The sequence below is a fragment of the Octodon degus genome, unplaced genomic scaffold (genome assembly GCF_000260255.1).
Source record: "Octodon degus isolate 3935 unplaced genomic scaffold, OctDeg1.0 scaffold00036, whole genome shotgun sequence".
In the NCBI taxonomy this organism is placed as follows: domain Eukaryota; kingdom Metazoa; phylum Chordata; class Mammalia; order Rodentia; family Octodontidae; genus Octodon; species Octodon degus.
The window spans coordinates 15,127,217-15,145,993 of NW_004524612.1; the positions used below are offsets into that span (position 1 = coordinate 15,127,217).

The following is an 18,777-nucleotide window of genomic DNA, read 5'->3' on the forward strand; positions in this document are numbered from 1 at the left end:
AAGAAGAATTTATTCAAGCATATACAGAATAAATGTGTGCATGTTGCAACCTGGTATTATTAATACCAGAAAGACAGAGGGCCATAATGAATTGTAAAATGACTGTGAAATGAAACAATAACAACAAAAGACAAAAGTCAACAGGCAAACCATGACCAACTATTTTAACTATATATTTTACTGGTTTATAATCAAAAAACTGAGTTAAAAAAAGAGGGCTCTGGTGCCAGCTCCGGGAAGAAGAAACACCACAGAAGGAATCCTGTCTGACCCTGGTAGAGCACGTGGTTAGAGGACAGAATTGTGCAGGTATTCAAATCCAGTAATGGAACATAAACACCATCCCCACACAAAAGAACATACAGAAGACAGGTGAAACAGTGCTACTACGTAAAGTAACTGGGTATTTCAGTCATAATATAGTTTATTGTTCTATAAACAAAATTAACCCACAATATAAAATTATTAATATGGATTTAATATGGTTAAAGTGAGGAAGACCTCTGTTCTGACTTCTACTAGTTAACAAATAAGAGGAAAAGTAACTGATTCCTTTTTCAGTTACTCCACGCCCAATCTCATTTTCAGCACAAAAGTTACATCACATACACTTTCTTCCCCACACCTCTTCCTCTCCCTGTCCCATTCTGCCTTTTCTCACATCTGCTGCCCAGAGAGAAATGGAAAAAACGTTTTCTGAACACCTTTTCTTCTCTTCTATAATCTTTTCAATCTCTCCAAACCTAACATTTCTAACAGGACAACCTTTTATTTCAAATAGGACAACCTTCTTTTTAAACTCAGCTCAAATTTCTTGTCCCAGGAGAAATTCAAAGATTCTTAGTATCTTTCTCACTTAAGGCCAAGAAGGCATTTCAAGCCCTAGCTTGAGGAGGTTGCGCACGCTTGTACCTCTGCCTTGGTCAGCTGCTCTCGGAGCTTCTCCACCTCCTCGCGGAGATCCCGGATGATCCGGGCATTGGGATCTTCGTTCACCACAGCATGGTTAACAATGTGCTTGGCTCGATCTGCATACCGCAGAGTGGAGAGGGTCTCATCATAGTTATCAGCTGCTGGGCTCACTGTAGCCACCATGGCCGTCTTGCTGTTGCCCCCCAGACTGTCCTGCCAGGAAGGGAGAAAAGTGAGTGGGGGTAATAGTTTACAGTCAGAAGTCACCACATGAGAAAGGGGAATAAGCAAGAGAAAAACTGCCAAGGTCAAATAGATAGCTCAGCAGTCTAAGCATTTGCCTGGCAAGTGCAGGGACCTGAGTTTGATCCCCGACCCCATGCCGCACTGGCCCCACCCTGGGTGCACCAAGCCAGGCACTGAAACAAGGTGTGGTGGTGCACCCCTGTAAACCCAGAGCAGGGAAGACTAAAACAGAAGGATCACTACAAGTCCAACCTGTATAGTAAGACCATGCACCAAATACATAAAAATTTAAAAAATAAATCAACTTGTCTCAATTAGCAGGCAGGCAGCATGACACATTAGTGAGCAGACTATTCAGAATGAAAAGAACTTTGCCTACATCTCCCTTAGAGAAATTCAATGGGTACAGTGTTATGTGACCTCTGATCGAAGAGTGACCACTTAAGATCTTTCTGCTATGCACCTGCTGGTACTGTCTCCTAAGAATCTGTCCTGCTTTTAAGACACAGGTATAAGTAGTCTCTTGAGAAAACAGGCATGTTACAGAAACTGCATTTCTTCCCTCTAATACGGCTACTAATAGTCTGGCAGAAACTGCTAACCCATGCTTCATGACCTACCCAGTTGTCCCTATCAATTTTGGTACCAGAGACTGGTTTCTTGGAAAACTATTTTTCTAGGGCCTGAGGCCAGGGAGTAAAACCAAGATCCTTCCTGTATGTGGTTCACAGCAGGGTTCAAGTTCCTATGAGAGCCCAATGCCCCACTGATCTGACCAGAGGCAGAGCCCAAGACACAATGCCAGTTGTGCGAAGCAGTGGTGAATATAGATGACGCTTTGATCCCTCTCTCTAGCACTGGCTGCTCTTCTCCTGCTTTAAGGCCTGGCTCCTAATAGGCCACATATCAACAGTGGTCCATGGCCTGGGGATTGGAGAGAACCCTGGTCTACACAATGGCTTTCACAGTTCAGACAAGGCCAATAAGACAAAATACTTATTTCTCATCTTTACTGTCCTAGAGCTGTTTAAGTACAGGGAAGTAGGCTTTGGAACTGGCTTCAAAAAAAAAAAAAATCTACTTTTACTTCAGAAGGGATAAAAAAAAACAAACTGAAATGGGAGGCTTAGAGTATTGCTCACTGGAAGAGTTCTTGCTCAGCACCAACAAGGCTCTAGATTCAGTCAAGGATAGAACAAAGGGAGAAAGGAAGACAGAGAGAGCGGCAAGGCTCAAAGGAGGGGACAAAGACACAACTCAGAAATTCAAAACTGGACTTGGCACATCAAGTCCACTGCACTCTACCTCACCATACAACAGACTATGACCGGTCTGTGGCAGGCAGCCTGTAAGACAGCACCCAGCCATCCCTGCCACTTGGCATTTGTCTCCTGGTATTGTTCCCTTGCCATGAGTGTGGCTAGCCCTTGCTGAACAACCTCTAATGAGAAGACTACAATGCAGGTGATGGCATGTCCCTTCTGAGGTGTCATTAAAATGAGATGGCGATTTCTGTCTTGGGCATTGTCTCTGCTCTGGAGAACAGCTGTCATGAGGTAGTCCTATGAGGACACCCACATGAGTGGGTTTAGAAGCCTGCTCACAACTGTGTAAGCAAGCAGACATCTCCTTCCAGGTCCAGGCCCGAGATGCCCACAGCTCCTGCCGACCCTGGCCTGCAGCCCCAAGAGACCCAGCCAGACCACTTTGTTCAGCTGACCCGGGAACTACCAGAAGACACACGACTATTATTCCCTGCTATTAAGTTCTCTAGCAATGTGTTACAAAGCAATAGAGAACTATTTACACACTAATATATTGCCCCACATTAACAAGAATTAGATAAAGACAGAGACAAGGAGGAGAAGGAAACAGAATGGGCAAATGGATGGCTTTAAGTGTCAGAATGTCACTGAATAGCAGATGTTCAAGTTAGAGGAAAAAAGTCAGGCACAACGGCACACACTTATCCACACTCTGGAGGCTGTGGCTGGAGAACTACCACAACTTGGAGGTCAGTCTGGGCTACATCAGTGATTCAAGTCCTGCCATCAGAGTCAGATTTTTTAAAATTAAGAAAAAAATGCCTAACTGGGACTCCGAGCCGGGGTTATTTCTGGCACTGGCGCTTCTCCAAGAAGGCCATCCCAGCAGCGTTCCACCTGCCCAGAGAGAAGGAAGATGAGCAAGTCAAGCTCCAAGTCCAGTCAGCCCCTGGCTTCCAAGCAGGAAAAGGAGAGCACTGAGAAGCGAGGCCGGGGCAGGCCACGCAAGCAACCTCCAAAGGAGCCCAGTGAAGTGCCAACCCCTAAGAGACTTTGAGGCCGACCAAAGGGGAGCAAAAACAAGGGAGCTACCAAGATCTGGAAAACTACCATGGCTCCAGGAAGGAAATCACGGGGCAGACCTAAAAAACTGGAGAAGGAGGAAGAGGAGGGAATCTTGAGGAGTCCTCAGAGGAGGAGCGGAGACCCGAGCGCCCCCCCCCCCAGGAGGAGAGACTTCCTCCTGGGAGGACAGCTTGGCCCCGCCCCAGGCCTGTCACCCTGCCCCGCCCCACACTACAGCACACCAGTGCTGCGACTCTGAGGTCAGAGCAGTCCCTGCTGGCACACACTTGCCGTCCTGGACAAGGCTAATATCTGCTTAGCCGCTCCCCATACCCCTGCGCCCGCTGCCTCGTGGTCACTGCTCTGGAACCTTCCATTCCTCCCTGTTCCCTCTGATTTCCCCTCTAGGGGCCTGGGAGGGCTCCCCTGCCCTTAAGGGGTCCTTACCCCATCACACGCTTGCAACGCCCCACCCCACTGTGCTGGTAGCCCCCTAAATGCCCTAGCCAGTCTTACCCAGTAGGGCTCACCCTCCTGTTCCTTCCCAGCCTTCCTAGTCAGTCCCCAAGTTGGACACCTCCTGGGGTACAGGAAGGTGCAAGAGCCAGAGGTCCTGCTCTTCGTGCCACACCCTCGAGAGCAGCTGGCCCTCACCTGCTCAGGTGAGGCCCAGGGCCCTTCTGGCAGCTGCCTAAGGCTAGGCTTGCACACACCCTCCAGCTTTCACTGCAGCTGCTGACCCTGGGAGGGCGCCAACACCAAGCCTGCCCCATGTTCCCCACCCCTCAGCTCCCCTCCCCCAAGGTTCTGGTTCCATCTTTTCCTCCCAACTACCTCTGGACAGTTGTATTGGCTTTTTGTTCAATGTTTCACTCTTAGACATTTGTCATTGCTGCTGCCATCAGCACCAGATGTTCATCCTCATTGCCTCCTGTTCTGCCCTGTTTCCTCCCCAAGTTGGGGTGGGGGTGCCCAGGCTGGCTGCAGAGCACCTCATCCCAAGGAAGGTGGGGTGCTGCTCCCTGGATGCTGCTGCACAGTAAGGAGGGGCCATGTCGACTATGGAAGGGTGTAGGGGCCACTAGCTCCCCTTGTTCTGTTGGGGAGGGTGGCCATTATTTGTCCCAGCCTGGAGCTCCCCCTCTGGTTTCCTATTTGCAGTTACTTGAATAAAAAAATATTCTTTTCTGGAAAAAAAAAAAAAAAGCCTGAGGCCAATAGCAATTAAGTCACTAGATTAGCGAAAACCTTACTATGTCTGGGTAGCATTAACCTAGAGAAAATTCTTAGTTTTAAAGATATAAAGTCATTACAATTTCAATTTATATAAAATCTGCTCTAGCAATCTGATTTATATAATCTTGTGCATACTTTTAAGGCTTTGATGAAATTAATTATTAGTATTCCACTTTTGTCAATGGAAAAACAGGATTGTTCTGACAAAAGAGGTAAATACCTTGCCTAAAAATTGAGAACTACGCCAGGGATACAGCGTAGTAGGATAGCACCTGCTTGGCAAATGAAAGGTCCCAAGTTCGAACTGGTAAAAAATTCAGAACTGGTAAACTCAATAATAAACTACTTCCGATCTGTATTCTGCTTTTAAATCCATTACCTTTCCTCTCGTCTACAACCTCAACTACCCACAATACACAGGTAGTCACAGGAAGTTCAGACATGAGGATTAAGTCAGATGACCCCATACCATTCCTAATTAATTTGTCCTAGTGTTGGAAACACTAGATATTACTAACAGTTCTACATAACTACAGACAACGTCTGCTTACTCAACCATTACTGAAATTTTGGTTTCCAAAGAAAACAATCATATTGTAGAAATTATACTTCGAGGTAATGAAAAGGCAGGAAATATAACTAATCTGGACTTCAGAAAGTAAAAGCAATTACTGCTCATTTCATTCCATTACTTCTAGACAGACACTGATCTCATAATCCTGATGCCCCAGATTTGGCAACTTCTAGAAAAATGTCATCCAGAGTCCTATACATATTAATCAGATTCAGACGTGATGGGAAAAGATCACAGGAACTAAATCTCGTACTGTAATTCCATTCCCCAGGAGCACCAATGCTTACTGCAAACTGCCAACCAACATGAGTAGCAAAAAAAGAACAGGAAAGGAGATTTCTAACAGCAACTACCAAAGGAAAACAGTGTGTATGGTGCTGTAGTTAATGCTGAGAAAAGGAAACCTGGCAAACAGCAAGGCTCTATATGAGAAAAGCCCTTGTTCATGGGGCAACAGTAAGCTTATATTAGAAAATGGTCTTGTGCCATTAGCAAAAAGGAAATAGTAACAAAAGAACTGGCACCCATTCAAGGAGAAAGGATAAAGCTTCTTGTTTACTCTTTAATTGTCTAATTAGGCAAATCAGATGAGCTTTGTTTCAATGTATCAACTGCAAATTAAATGGACACTAGAAAGAAATTTAATTTGGGGAGTCAGAATTTTTCAAGGCTGAATGAACTCTGAAGTCATCAAATCAAATTACTTCATTTCACAGATGAGAAATTGAGACCCAGGAAGACTGGTAAGACTCATTGAAATCATAAAGCTGGTTCAGAAAAGGGCTGAAATTGCTCCTGACTCAACTCTTCAGGAAAAGATAAGTAAGTACTCTATGAAAAGAACTAAATGGGGCTAAATACAAAATGATTGGCATGATTGGGCAGAACAAAGGTCAGAAGGCCAGCTCTGGGGCTAGGAAGACTCCCAGGGTGGTAGCCTTTGAGACCTACAGGTGAACAAGCACTATGCAGGGAAGGAGGGGATGGAAGGGGACTTTAGAGGGGTGGGGGGAATGCAACAACCAGAAGAGGAAGCCCTAGAAGTCACTCAGCACTCTTCACTTAGCTAGAATTTATAATAGCAGGAAGCAAAAGAGGAACAATTAGAAGCAAGGAGGGATAGGGCTATGAAGGGCCTTGTAAGTCAAAAATGGTTGAAGAATTTGGACTTGATTCTAAGGGCCTGGGGACAGGAATGTTAATTTAAAATGTAGCCTAAGTCTGAGAAGGGATTTGACTAAGGAAGCTGGAAGGGAGACAACCCACTCAGGCCCCCCTCCTGTCCCTCTCTTAGACAGGAGCTTTCTTTCCCCCAGTAAATATGTTCTGCTCATGAAAGAAAGAAAGAAAGAAAGAAAGAAAGAAAGAAAGAAAGAAAGCGAGCGAGCGAGCGAGCGAGCGAGCAAGCAGGAAGGCAATGTCTGTCCTCTAGGCAAAGATAAAAGTGGCCTCCATTAGGGTAGTGGTAATAAGAAGGGAAAATGGGGGTTGACTATCTAAGGCTCAGGTTTGAAGGATGCAATCAAGATCACAACACAATTATTACAAAAACATAATGTAAAAGAAACTGTAATTTCATGAGTTGAGTGGAAGTTACCCTGGGGAATAGGACAATCCTATATGTGTGGTACAAGGATCAGGGAAAGCGGACCAAGAATTCGAGAAGAAAAAAGCAACAGGGACCTGAAAGCTCTGGAATTCTTTTGTAAAAGTGCTCTTATTTATGATCTTGGTGCAAAAGTAAAACATTATCTTAAAAAGGTCACAGAAGAACTTAAGGAAAAAATAACAACAAAAGTCAAACAAACACTTGATTTATTTTTTAACCTGAGACTTAACACACGGAAATTCCAATAACCTACTAAATTATACACAAGTTTGGGGGGGGCACAGAAACTGAGCTTTTTAAAAAGACTTTTTGTTCCGTTCTTATAGTATTACGGACAGTTTTTCTTCACTGTCTCCTATCACACACTGGTAAAATCAAGTACGTCTCCTAAGAGGTGAGCAGTGAATTCACCTGGACTCCAGGCTTGATGCTGCCATCTGTGGGTTTTGCATCCTTTGCTTTTCTGAAGAATGGGAAACCACCATTCACTTTCTGCCACCTGACAGAATCCCTTGGCAGGCACCTGATTCTGCTCAAACTGGCTCTTCTAGGGCCCACCAGGGGTGGCCTCTCACTACCTAGGCCATTAATGATTGCCAGCTAAACTAACAAAAGGCAGTCCCTATTGTTTCTCATAGACTGAAGGAGCAACGGAACATGAATAACACATATTCTCACTTTCAAACCAGAAGATCAAAGAAATGGTTATGTATGATCAGAAAATGTTTCTGTGGATGATCTGGGGAGGAAATAAATAGCAAGATTTCTTCTGGAAAAAAGTGAGATGATGAGGTTAATGCCTGACATATTCCTTGGGAGTAAAGTGACTGCAAAATCTACTCACATGGTTGGTTTTTTTTTTGTTGTTGTTGTTGTTGTTTTTTTAGCGGAACCAGGGATTGAACTCAGGCCCTTGCACTTGCCAGGGAAGCGCTTATTCCACTGAGCCAACATCCTGGCCCCCTCCCATGGTTTTTAATGATCAAAAATTTTTTTTCCTTTTGTCATAAATTTCTAATTTTATTATATTCTGGCCAAGGGAAATAACCTACCCTATTTTCTACTCTGGTAAATTTATCGAGTTTTAGCATTACATTTAAACAGAACTTACTGATGTTTACATACAGAAAGGTTTCACTGGACAAAGCACTGAAATGATGTGCAAGGTTTTGGTTTAAGAAGTTGTCTAGTACTGCCTGCTGTTTACTAGATATCTACTAGACACAATTTACAGTCTCTGGGACAGTATAAACCAGGAGATAGAATGTGCTTCCCCTCACAAAGGCTGCTTCCTGAACACGCAGACTTCGGCAATAGCTGTGCCCTCATTTGGTTCTTGGCCTGTGTTCCATTCATTTCATGGTTTCAACCCTTCACACAGTAAGCAACAGGGGTTCAGTAAATTTTTACCAATGAGAAAAGGAGCCACCACAAAAGCAAACAGGACACACAAAATTATTTCTCCATTTTTTAAAAGCAGAAACCATTATTAGGCAAGTGGGTAGAAGATTCTGTTCAGTGATGCAGTTATACAAATTGTCACTCAAAGCTCTATCCCTTTACCCAGATGATGTCCCCTTCACTGCACCACTTCTCTGAAGACTAAGAAAAGCTGGGGAAAGCCTAGAAATAGTTGCACTTCTGTCACAGAGCTCCAATTCCACGGAACTGCCCTCTCTGTCACCAGCCTGTTCGGTGGGCACAGCTCATCTCCCTTCCTGGAAATTGAGCCATGGAGACCCAGGAGTGGCTACCTCTCCTTCCACTCTCCTCAGACACGCTTCATTTCCACCTCACCCACACACATTAATGAACTCATCAGTGAATGTGTGCTTACTTCATACCCTTCAACAACACCTCTAAGAAAGTGAAAACCAATCAAATGATCATGAATCAAGTTAAACAGAAGACAAGGACCAAACTATCAAAGAAAGGACCTGTGAGAAGAGCGAGCAGCCCAGTGGAGAGCATCAGGCCGAGCACGCTCCTCTTCTATGACTTTGCTCAGCTATCACATTAGCGCTTGTTCCTCCTCCTTCCCACAAATCTCCAGGAGCAACTGTGTGACTCAAGTGTGCCCAGCAGACCCTGGCACACAGGCTCTGGGGGGACGTGCACGTAATACCAGGAAGAAACCCATACCCGCTCAGACCTTGAAAATTGTGATCATCTTAACAGTCTAATAATCACAAACAGGAACACTGGAGGAAGTTGTAACCAGAAAAGATTAATAATTTACTTTTTATTCTTGTGCCAACCACCAAAGGTATGTCAGAAAAAGGAAAAAAACTTACTTTGAGCAGCCATGTGAGAACTGAGTCACGGTATGGAACAAATTTATTTTTGTTTTTGCCAGCACCCTGATCTGCTAAGGCTGAGATAACCAGACCGAGGGTCGTGAGGGACCTGCATGGTACAACAAACCATAATATTACAAAACCTGGAGAATAGCAAATGTCATATTTTAGCACAAAATGGAACACCCTTGGCCATCCACAAGAACAGCACTGTGGTCAGCAATTTGCTGCTCAGTCTGAAAAAACAAAGTCTATAAAGACCTGCTGTCCATCTAATACTAACTAGGTCAAGCAATGAGGATACTTAGCCCAGTTTTTTTCATATTTGTAGATAAAAATGGAAGCTATAAAACTTAAGTCCATGTACTAAAATAAACACTGTATTTTCAAGAAAGAAGCCCCAAGATAATAATTAAAACCTAAGACAAGCAAAATTTACATCTGTATGATTCAATAACAACAGCATGGCACCTGGATGAGGTGTCCTGTAATCTCTAGTTGCCCACTAATGACTCAGTCCACGTCCTCATGGGACTGTGAAGACAGATAATCTCCAGCCCACAGGAAGCTACCAGTCTAGCTTGAGAGAAAAATATAACCTCATGAAGGACTTGGTGAACAAAATATTACTTCATTATTCCAAGTCAGCTTCTTGGACTTGGACAAACACAACAATAGCAGTGAGTGGGCCAGCCCAATGTTGCTAGTACACAGTGTCTGTTTAAGACTGTAACTTGGGTCACAATCACCAGCTGGCCCCTGAGACTGACTGTCATCCTTTCCTGTACCTTGGAACAGTGGTTCTTAGCTGGAGGGTAGTGGCCCTCACAGGGAGCTGCAAGCCACCAAGAATCTGTGCGGTCACAGCTGGGGTGGGATAGCACTAGTACCATCTAGTGGGCGGACGTCAGAGATGCTGCTAACACCCTACAATGCTCTGGGCCCCCCACTCCCACCCCAGGAGGAAGAATGACCAGACCCAAAGTCAACAGGGCCACTGCTGAGGAAGCCTGACTCCACGGAGTCTGTATTCCTAAGCCCCATCAAACGGCTCCACAGGGTATAACGAGAGTCTGGGACCATGGAAAACACAAAGCAAATCCAAACTACAGAGCAGCCTTAACCAGCCCAGATAACCACAGATGTTCCCCTATTTGGCTCCCTGTTAGCTCCGCAAAGCAGAAGACTAAGTTTCAGGAAACTTACTTGTTAATGTTGCTGCCCTCCTTTAGCCTGTCGCCAGCAGCTCCCGTTTTTGTTGCTCGTTCACTGCCAGCTAAATCAACCAAGCTCAGTTTGCCCACTTTCTCCCCAGATGTCTGTGAAGCAAATGGATATACACCAGTAAGCACCCAGACAATGCAGAGGGTAGGCTGTCCCAAATAAATGGATTCATTATATAAATCCTTTATTAATTTGCTGTTATTACAAAATTATGTGCTGCTATAGAACACTGTAAGAAAATTGTATTATCTAGCAATGATACAGCAGATCTCTACTAATCTAGACAGAGTGACAGTTATCTCAGAAAAATAGTCCTTCAAAATGAAGACATTTGGAAGGAAGCAAATACAAGTTTTCAGAGAAGAGCCAGGCCTGATGGCACACATCTACAAATGTAGCTACTTGGGAAGCTGAGGCAGGAGGATCACATGTTTCAGGCCTATTTCAGTAACTCAGGGAGACCTTGCCTCAAAATAAAATAATAAAAAGGGGTGGGAATGTAGTTCAGTATTTCCCTGAGTTCAGTATCTAGTACTGCAAAGAAAAAAAGGTCAACAAAAGTACTTCGTGTATTTTAATATGATTTGAAACTATGCGTCAATTTTTATATTTACCAGTGATCATCGTCATCATCCCCTTCCCCTTTGAGACAGGGTCTCACTATGTACTTTCCACCAGCCTTGAACTTACTATGTAGCCCAGACTGGCTTTAAACTTGCAGCAATCCTTCAATCTCCTGAGTCCTGGGATTAGAGGTGTGTACTACCACACCCAGTTTACCAGTAATCCTAAGGCAAAATACTAATATTCTTACTGATGCAAAAATAGTAATCTGACTTTTATACAATAAAAGAAACCCTCAAAAACTCAAAACACTTTCTAACGTATATCATTTGATTCATACACAGTATAGTAACTCCCTTTTATTTCATACTTTCAGCTTCTAGATTTATGCTAATTTTAATTAAGACACTTTAAATATATACACAATACAATGTTTATCACAGTATGTACATGAAATGGATATTCTATATATATTTCAGCAGCAAAACAAAGAAAGCCAGTGACAAAGTCTATACATTGGGTCATTTCTAAACTTTCCCTTCAAACATACATGTACATTTATTTCCATAAAATTAACATGTTGCTTACAAAACAATATTCAGCAAATAAAATTACTTCCCAAATAAAAAGTAATTTTCACTAAAAATAAAGTGTCTTCAGTATGTTTTTTGTCTTATGCTGAAAAGAAAATAGAAAACAAAGAACTTTTTGTTGTTATACTAATCTTGCTGTGATGGTTAAAAAAAAGAGAAAAACATGCTTTCAAGCAAATGGAAATCCTGCCAAAATATAGCACTATGCCAGGGTGATTATTTCAGCTTCTGATATTTGAAACTGACACACCAAGGGGTGGGCATCATAACAAAATACGTGAAACTTCCCATTAAGAGACAGAAAGCAGAAACATATGGGTCAACAAAGAAGTCCTCAATGAGGCAAAGCGTTAATGTCTCTGACTCAGTTTCAGTTTATTCTTCACCAGGTTCCAAATCAAATACTCAGAAAATTATTCTACCAAATCCAGGAACTTTATAAATTTTTGAATCACACAATTTCCCCAGGGTGAGTTATTCTTTCCAATAATAGCTGTTTAGCAGAAGAACCTCCACTAAATCGGCCGCTGCATTATGATGCCCTTGGCCAGTAGCAGAGGCAAAGCCCCAGGCTGCTGAGCTGGGACTACAGCTCGTGAGCTGCATGGCTTCAGTTCCTCTGTCCTCTAGTTGCAGAGGGTGAGAGCCAAAGCTCATGTCCCCCCCCCCACCCCCCCACCCCACCCCAAAAACAACAAAGCTCATGTCCCTACAGCATCTCCCATGCAGGCAGGGGCTGGGAAGGGCACAAGTTCCGTCCATCAGAGCCTCTTGCCGAAGGCCTGGACAACAGATGCAGTGGCCCTTTTTGGTTCTCTGCGCTGGCAGGCAGGATCATGGCAAGCTGAGGTCTCGCACTAGTTTCCCAGCACATGCTCCAGCCTCTAGGGTGCTAAGACTCAGCCTTCTTGACAGGGGCAACTTCTTTATTTCTGCTTCTTGATCATCACAGCTATAGGGTACACCTCGAACCCAAAGCTCTAGGAGGTCCTCAAAGATGGCACCATTCTCAGGAAGCAGATCTGTGTGGTTCTGGGAAGCATTCCTAGAAACTCTGTCAAGCACCCACTCCTTCTCAGCTATTCTGACAACTCCCCAGTCACCTAGGATTCTATGTTAAAGCCCTAAATCCCTAGATCACTAACATGGCTGCTACTGCTTGTCTAGTCTTAATTGACATGAGTCTGGCTACTATCTGAATTCATCAAATGAGAATAACATAAACCACGATCACTTCAGAAGCTAAAAGGTAATGCACGTGAATACCTACCCCAGACTTCACATCATACAGTGTATGTGTGAGGGTAATTTTGAAGACTGCATGGGATCGGCTGCTCTCCTCATTCATGTTGGTTGCAGCAACTGTCCGAGATTTGTTACCCTCAGACATCAAAGACTCAATATCCTAAGTGAAAACAAGTCATAGACATGTACCTCATTATCTGTGTAACAAACATGAAAACTCAGCTGTGCTGTGAAATGCATACAAATTTTACTAGTCAACAACATTTGCCGTTTGCATCTTATTTTTAAGTGAACATTAAGCCCCACAGAACAAAAGAGCTGACACTGTCTCTAAAATTAAACTCAAGTATTATTTTCTGTAGCTGCAGAAGAAAGTGGCAGCCTTGACTCAGGCAGGAAAGTTTAGAAGCTACATTACTGAATCACACAAGACAGACAAATATTCTATCCCAATACTCATCTACTTCAGAAATTTGAAGGTCCAGGGATATAGCTCAGCAGCACAAGTGCCTGCCTGGCAAGCACCAAGTCCTGAGTTCGATTCCCGGTACCAAAAAAAAAAATTGAAAAAACTTAGTCTCTTTAATTACAAAAACACTACAAGTATATTGTTAAAAGTAAATCAAGGGCTGGGGAGATAGCTCAGGCAATAACTGTTTGCCTGGCAAGCACAAGGTCCTGAGTTCAATCCCTGGCACCAAAAAAATTTAAAAATAAAAAAATAAATCAAATGGGGCTGGCCAAATAACTCAGCGGATTAAAGTGCCTGCAAGCAGGCACAGGGGCCGGGGGTTCAATCCTTGGCTCTGCTGTGCCAGCCCCGCCCCTGGGGTACGTTGAGACAGCAATTAAGACTGGGCATGGTGGCGCACACCTATAATTCCAGCTCTTGGGAGGCTGTAAACAGGCGGATCACTACAAGTCCCATCTAATAGTGAGATCCTAAACACCCTGTAGACCCTTCCCTAAAATACAAAAAAATTTTAAAAATCAGATTATAAAAATAAAAAAAAAATAGAAATGACTTGTAACCTCTCATGCAAACATATTACCATATATCATCACAGTAGATCTGTACCTACAAATGAAAACATCAAGAGACTAATTTTCTGTACAAATTTGCTACTTGGTTGCAATTACTGCTAAAAAAAGAGACAACATTACATAACAGGTCACAGAATTTTCATTTCAAAAATGTTATAAGTCCTAAAACTAGTTACTTAATCAATGTGAATTTTAGTTTCATTACTCATAATAGAAAGCTTTAAAATCCTCTACCTGGGCCATGAGTGTAGCTCAATGATATAGTGCTTGCTTAGCACGTGCAAGGCCCATGTATGAAATGGATGTGCAGAAGCCTACCATGATCCAGTCTTTTCTACCCCATAATGGAATGCTGACTATGCACCCTGTGGGAGAGCTAAGGGCTAAGACGCCCTTGCAACACAGGCCAGGCCGCGCGACTAAATGTTAGCACACAGTACAACACAGATCACCAGGTCCACTTTCCTGAAAGGGAATAGGCTTGTGATCACAGTTTGACTGTAAGAGGCAGCCATCTTGAAGTATGAGAACACTGTCATTACCACCTCTCTCTATTTGGAGTGGGAAAGGAATGACATTTTAGAGCCGTCCTAGAGCAGCTTCCTCCAGACATCTTACATGAAAAGCCTTGTTTATTTCACCATTCTCATTCATTTACTCAAATGTGTATGAAGAGCATGTACCATATTCCAGGTACTTCTAGATACTGAAAATACACAATGAACAAAACGGGTAGTAATTCAATTCACAAACCTCAATCCTATTATATTTTTATGTTATATGCAGCAGACCATAATCCTAAAATGACTTACATACATGAACAACTCTGAAGATCACAAGATTCTAAGTACAAAGAAAAAAAGTGTTTAAAGAAAATTTAGCAAGATAAACAAAAGACCTCAAAAAAATTTAACTGAGAAAAAGAAAAATGTTGAGAAAGAGCCAGAGCAGAAAGGCGGCAAGAGGTAAGTTTACAGTCTCTAGTCCATCCCATCCATTTTGGAGCCATGAAGTCTGGCAAGCTTAATGTCCAAGCTTCATCGCACATAGTCCCAAACTCTCCAGTTTCCTACTCTACTATCTCATTCTAAAGATTCCTTTGTAAACAATGATTTACTAAGTGATGTTATTATCAATTTAATTTTTTTTTTAAATCAAACTGAAAACTGCACAAAAGTTAGTTCACAGAAAGGACACTGTTACCTTGTAGCTTGTGACAGCCAGTTTAGAAAGTCCATCCACATAGGGTCCCAGTACACTGTGCTCCCTGACTTTCAATGTTTGGCGGCTTCTGTTCAGGAAAACGAAGAAAACATTTGTTAAGAATGATCGTTTTTTAAAGGTTCAACCTTGTTTCATGGAAATATATATATATATTTAATTCAAGAAAGATCCTAAGTAAATAAAACCAACTGACTTGATCCCTGAAGAATTTAAACCAAACTTTCAAAACTTCACTGGAAACAAAAACTCCATAATGTGCTAAATATCACATCACTCAAAAGGGTAAACTGTGGGATGTCTATTTACTACGATAAAGAATGCAGAGTCAAATAAATACAAACAATCTACTTGTCATATCACAGAATGTGGCACAAAGATGGAAATTCAATAAACGTTAACTGCGCAGGAAAGGAAAATTACAGATCCAGCTTAATCACAAATAAAGACAAAGAAACAAAGACAGCAAAATGAATCTAATAATGGTTTAAAAACACAACACTGGGCTTATCCCACGCTTGTGAGGCTGCCTGAATGCTGCACAGGAAAGCCACAGACTTCATCACTGGTGGACTACCAGGGGACAAAGTATGACCACTTCAATAAATGTATGAGAAAGGATACAATAAAAATGAAAATTAAATGTAATTTTATATTTTTAAATATGAGCCAGCCTCTTAGAAAAAATGAACTGAGAAACCCAGTGAAGAGCATTTGCCAAAAACCGAGATTATATAGTACATTATATGCTATAAGCCAAAAGCTATTAAGCATTTGTTGAGATGTCTGCTGAAGGGTACAGTGTAAAGGGGACAACTGGGTAAGTGTGCGAGTGATGGATGTGTTCACTAGTTCAGCCACTCCACAACAGCATAGGTATCAGAACATCACACTGTGCTTTACAGACAGATGCAACTTTTTTCAATTAAAAATAAAATTTTTCAAAAGGAATAACTGGGGACAGTGAGATTTCAGGTGATTCCTACTTTGTTATTTTATTTTATTTATTTATTTTTTTAATTTTATTTATTTGTGGGGGGGGCAGCTCAGCCCACCAGGGGGTGGGGCTGGCTGGCATGTGGTGCTGGGGGATCGAACCATGGTCCCTGTGCTTTGCTAAGCTTGTTCTAAGTAGGTGCTTTAGACGACTGAGCCATCTCACCAGCCCATATAATTTGATTTTTTTTTTTTTTTTTTTTTTTTTGGTGGAACTGGGGATTGAACTCAGGCCCTTGCGCTTGCCAGGGAAGCACTTATTCTACTGAGCTATCTCCCCAACCCCCTACTTTGTTATTTTAGTTATCCAAACTATAATATGTATTCGTTCTGACTACAAAATACTGCCTCTTAAAAGTAAGTAAAGAATCAGAATGCTTAAAGTTTTGTGGCAATTCTTTGATGTCTGAGAAAACAGGTCCACTTTCACGGACTTGATATATATTCTCATGAATATAATCTGCCCTTTCTCTCTCAAATTCTCCTAATCCTTACAGTATTAGTTTATGTATATCCATTTGTTAGTGGATGCTGGGCTCCAGAAGAACAAGAATAATGTCTTACTAGCTTGGGGGTCTGCAACTCCCAGCACAGTTCCTGGTACATCAGAGTCAATTGGGGAATAAACTTGGCTCAAAAGAGTAAAAATAAGTAAAGGTGCTACAGAGGACTCAATGTGCTGCGTACATGACTTGGAAGTAGAGTGCCAGTAACAAAGTAAGACAGGAGGAGAAAGAAAAGATTTGAAGAATATATACCATGAACAACCAGCACAGAAACTGTTACCCATGATAAAGAAAGCAAGTAGGGGAGTTGACATGACACAAGGAATAACTATAGACTAACCCTTCATGTAGGCAACACAGTTAAGGAATGAGAAAATAGCTGAAATCTAAAATGTTATTACTCTCTAGTAAGATAACTATAACTTAACATTTTGTAAGGATTTGGAATTTTCTATGGTCCTGAGATTAATAATGTAACTTATTAGCAACTAGTTTAAAATCAGGTGGTCAAGTATCTAATCACTAGCCTAGATAAAGTCAAATATGACTGTAGAGGAAGTAGATATAGAACAAAAATTGATTTAACTTTAAATTCTCATGGCAGAATATATTCTATTAATATTTTTTTTCCTTTGACTTTTTCTCTTTTTTCTTAAAGATAATGTATATTATATTTTGTCCTGAGCAAAGAAACATAATTACATTACTATACATAGTAGAGGCTTAATTAGTAAAACAAGTACTTAAAAAAAGAAGTGAGCTTCTTGTTTGGTTCAAATGAGAATATCTTTAAAGCTTTAATTTTTTAATTCATTTATATTGACTTCAGAAACACTAACTAGAGACTGGGTGTGGGGCCAGGGAGATGGCTCAGTAGAATAAGAGCTTCCCTGGCAAGCGCAAGGTCTGAGTTCAATCCCCAGTTCCACAAAAAATAAATAAATCCAAGGTCTAGAGTCTGGGCATGGAGGCACATGCCTATAATCCCAGTGCTGGGGAGGCGGAAAACAGGAGGATCATTACAAGTCCGAACTGTTCAGTGAGACCTGTACCAAATACATTAAAAAAAAAAAAAATTAAATTTAAAAAGAAACACTAAAAAAGAAAGAAAAAGAAAAGAAGAAAGGAAATCCTAGCCCCGCCCAGCCCAGCCCTTCCCAAAGAAACTCTCAGGGCAGACATAACTAACAGCAGTCACTGCATAGAGAGCCCACTATGTGCTAGGCGGCAGCCTGAGACCTCAAATGTGACATCCAATCTATCAGCACTCTCCTCTGGGATACTGGGTAATAGCATCATTTCCCATAAAAGCCAAGCCACAAAAGTAAATGGCACCTGCTCCATGGGTAACAAGGAGAAAACTAGAGCTATGTGAACCAAAGTCCATGCTGCTAAGACCTAAGTTACACTCAGGAAGCATAAGAAGTCACTAATGACTATGAACAAGCTGGTGAGTGAAGTTCAAGCTATTCTATACAGCACTGTGGAATGCAAACCCAAGAACTAGGGTTTGCATGAAGACATACTGCTGGCAATTTCTGGAAAGAGTAGGTCTAAGTCCATCTCAGAGGGAGTAACAATCTCAAAGGGTGAAGGAGCAGGAAAAGTAGTCAACGCAAAGGACAGCATGCATAGCAACACAATGGGAGGTGGGGGGACATGCATACCTGGGCCAGGACCTCCCACCTCTGGCCACATCCTCAACTGCATCAAATAGCTAGATATCCTCAAATCGGCAATCTCAACACTTATGTGAATAGCTGTCACCTAACTATTAAATGGACAAACTCGGTGGAAAAATCCAGCAGGTATGTGTGTGGAATCATCCCTTTGCTCTGGGAAAAAGCAAAACAGGCTGCACTGTGCTGTATCTTGCTCTGTCTACACTGTGAGTTCTTCCTCTAACCTGCACAATGTGGCAGGTAAGGTTTATACAGAAACACAAAGTGCCAACTCTATCTCCCAGGAAGTCCTAAAGATCATTATCTTTGTCAAAGAAAGCAGAGGGTGGTGGAGAGTTGAACTTGTTTCATCTTGACTAAGTATCACTAAGATTCAAGGCCACACCCACGCAATGACTGAAGGACTTCTGCCCTTCATGTCTTCTGCCCTTTGTGCTACCCATAAGCCTCAGTCCAGCTGGCTCTCTGACCTCCTGGCTATGGTCACACCAGGAAGCC

General features: G+C 42.3%; 1 protein-coding gene and 1 pseudogene across 1 annotated transcript in view; one reads left to right on the forward strand and one right to left on the reverse strand.

Moving 5' to 3' along the window:
* The window catches only part of Kif13b (kinesin family member 13B), a 197,872-nt gene that overhangs the window by 98,982 nt on the left and 80,113 nt on the right, over positions 1 to 18,777 (reverse strand). The window contains 5 exon segments of the mRNA XM_004630706.2: positions 801 to 1,125; positions 9,202 to 9,313; positions 10,411 to 10,523; positions 12,856 to 12,990; positions 15,078 to 15,165. Of these exon segments, the coding sequence (XP_004630763.2) occupies positions 801 to 1,125; positions 9,202 to 9,313; positions 10,411 to 10,523; positions 12,856 to 12,990; positions 15,078 to 15,165 (773 nt within the window).
* On the forward strand, positions 3,340 to 3,797 carry LOC105742096 (annotated as a pseudogene).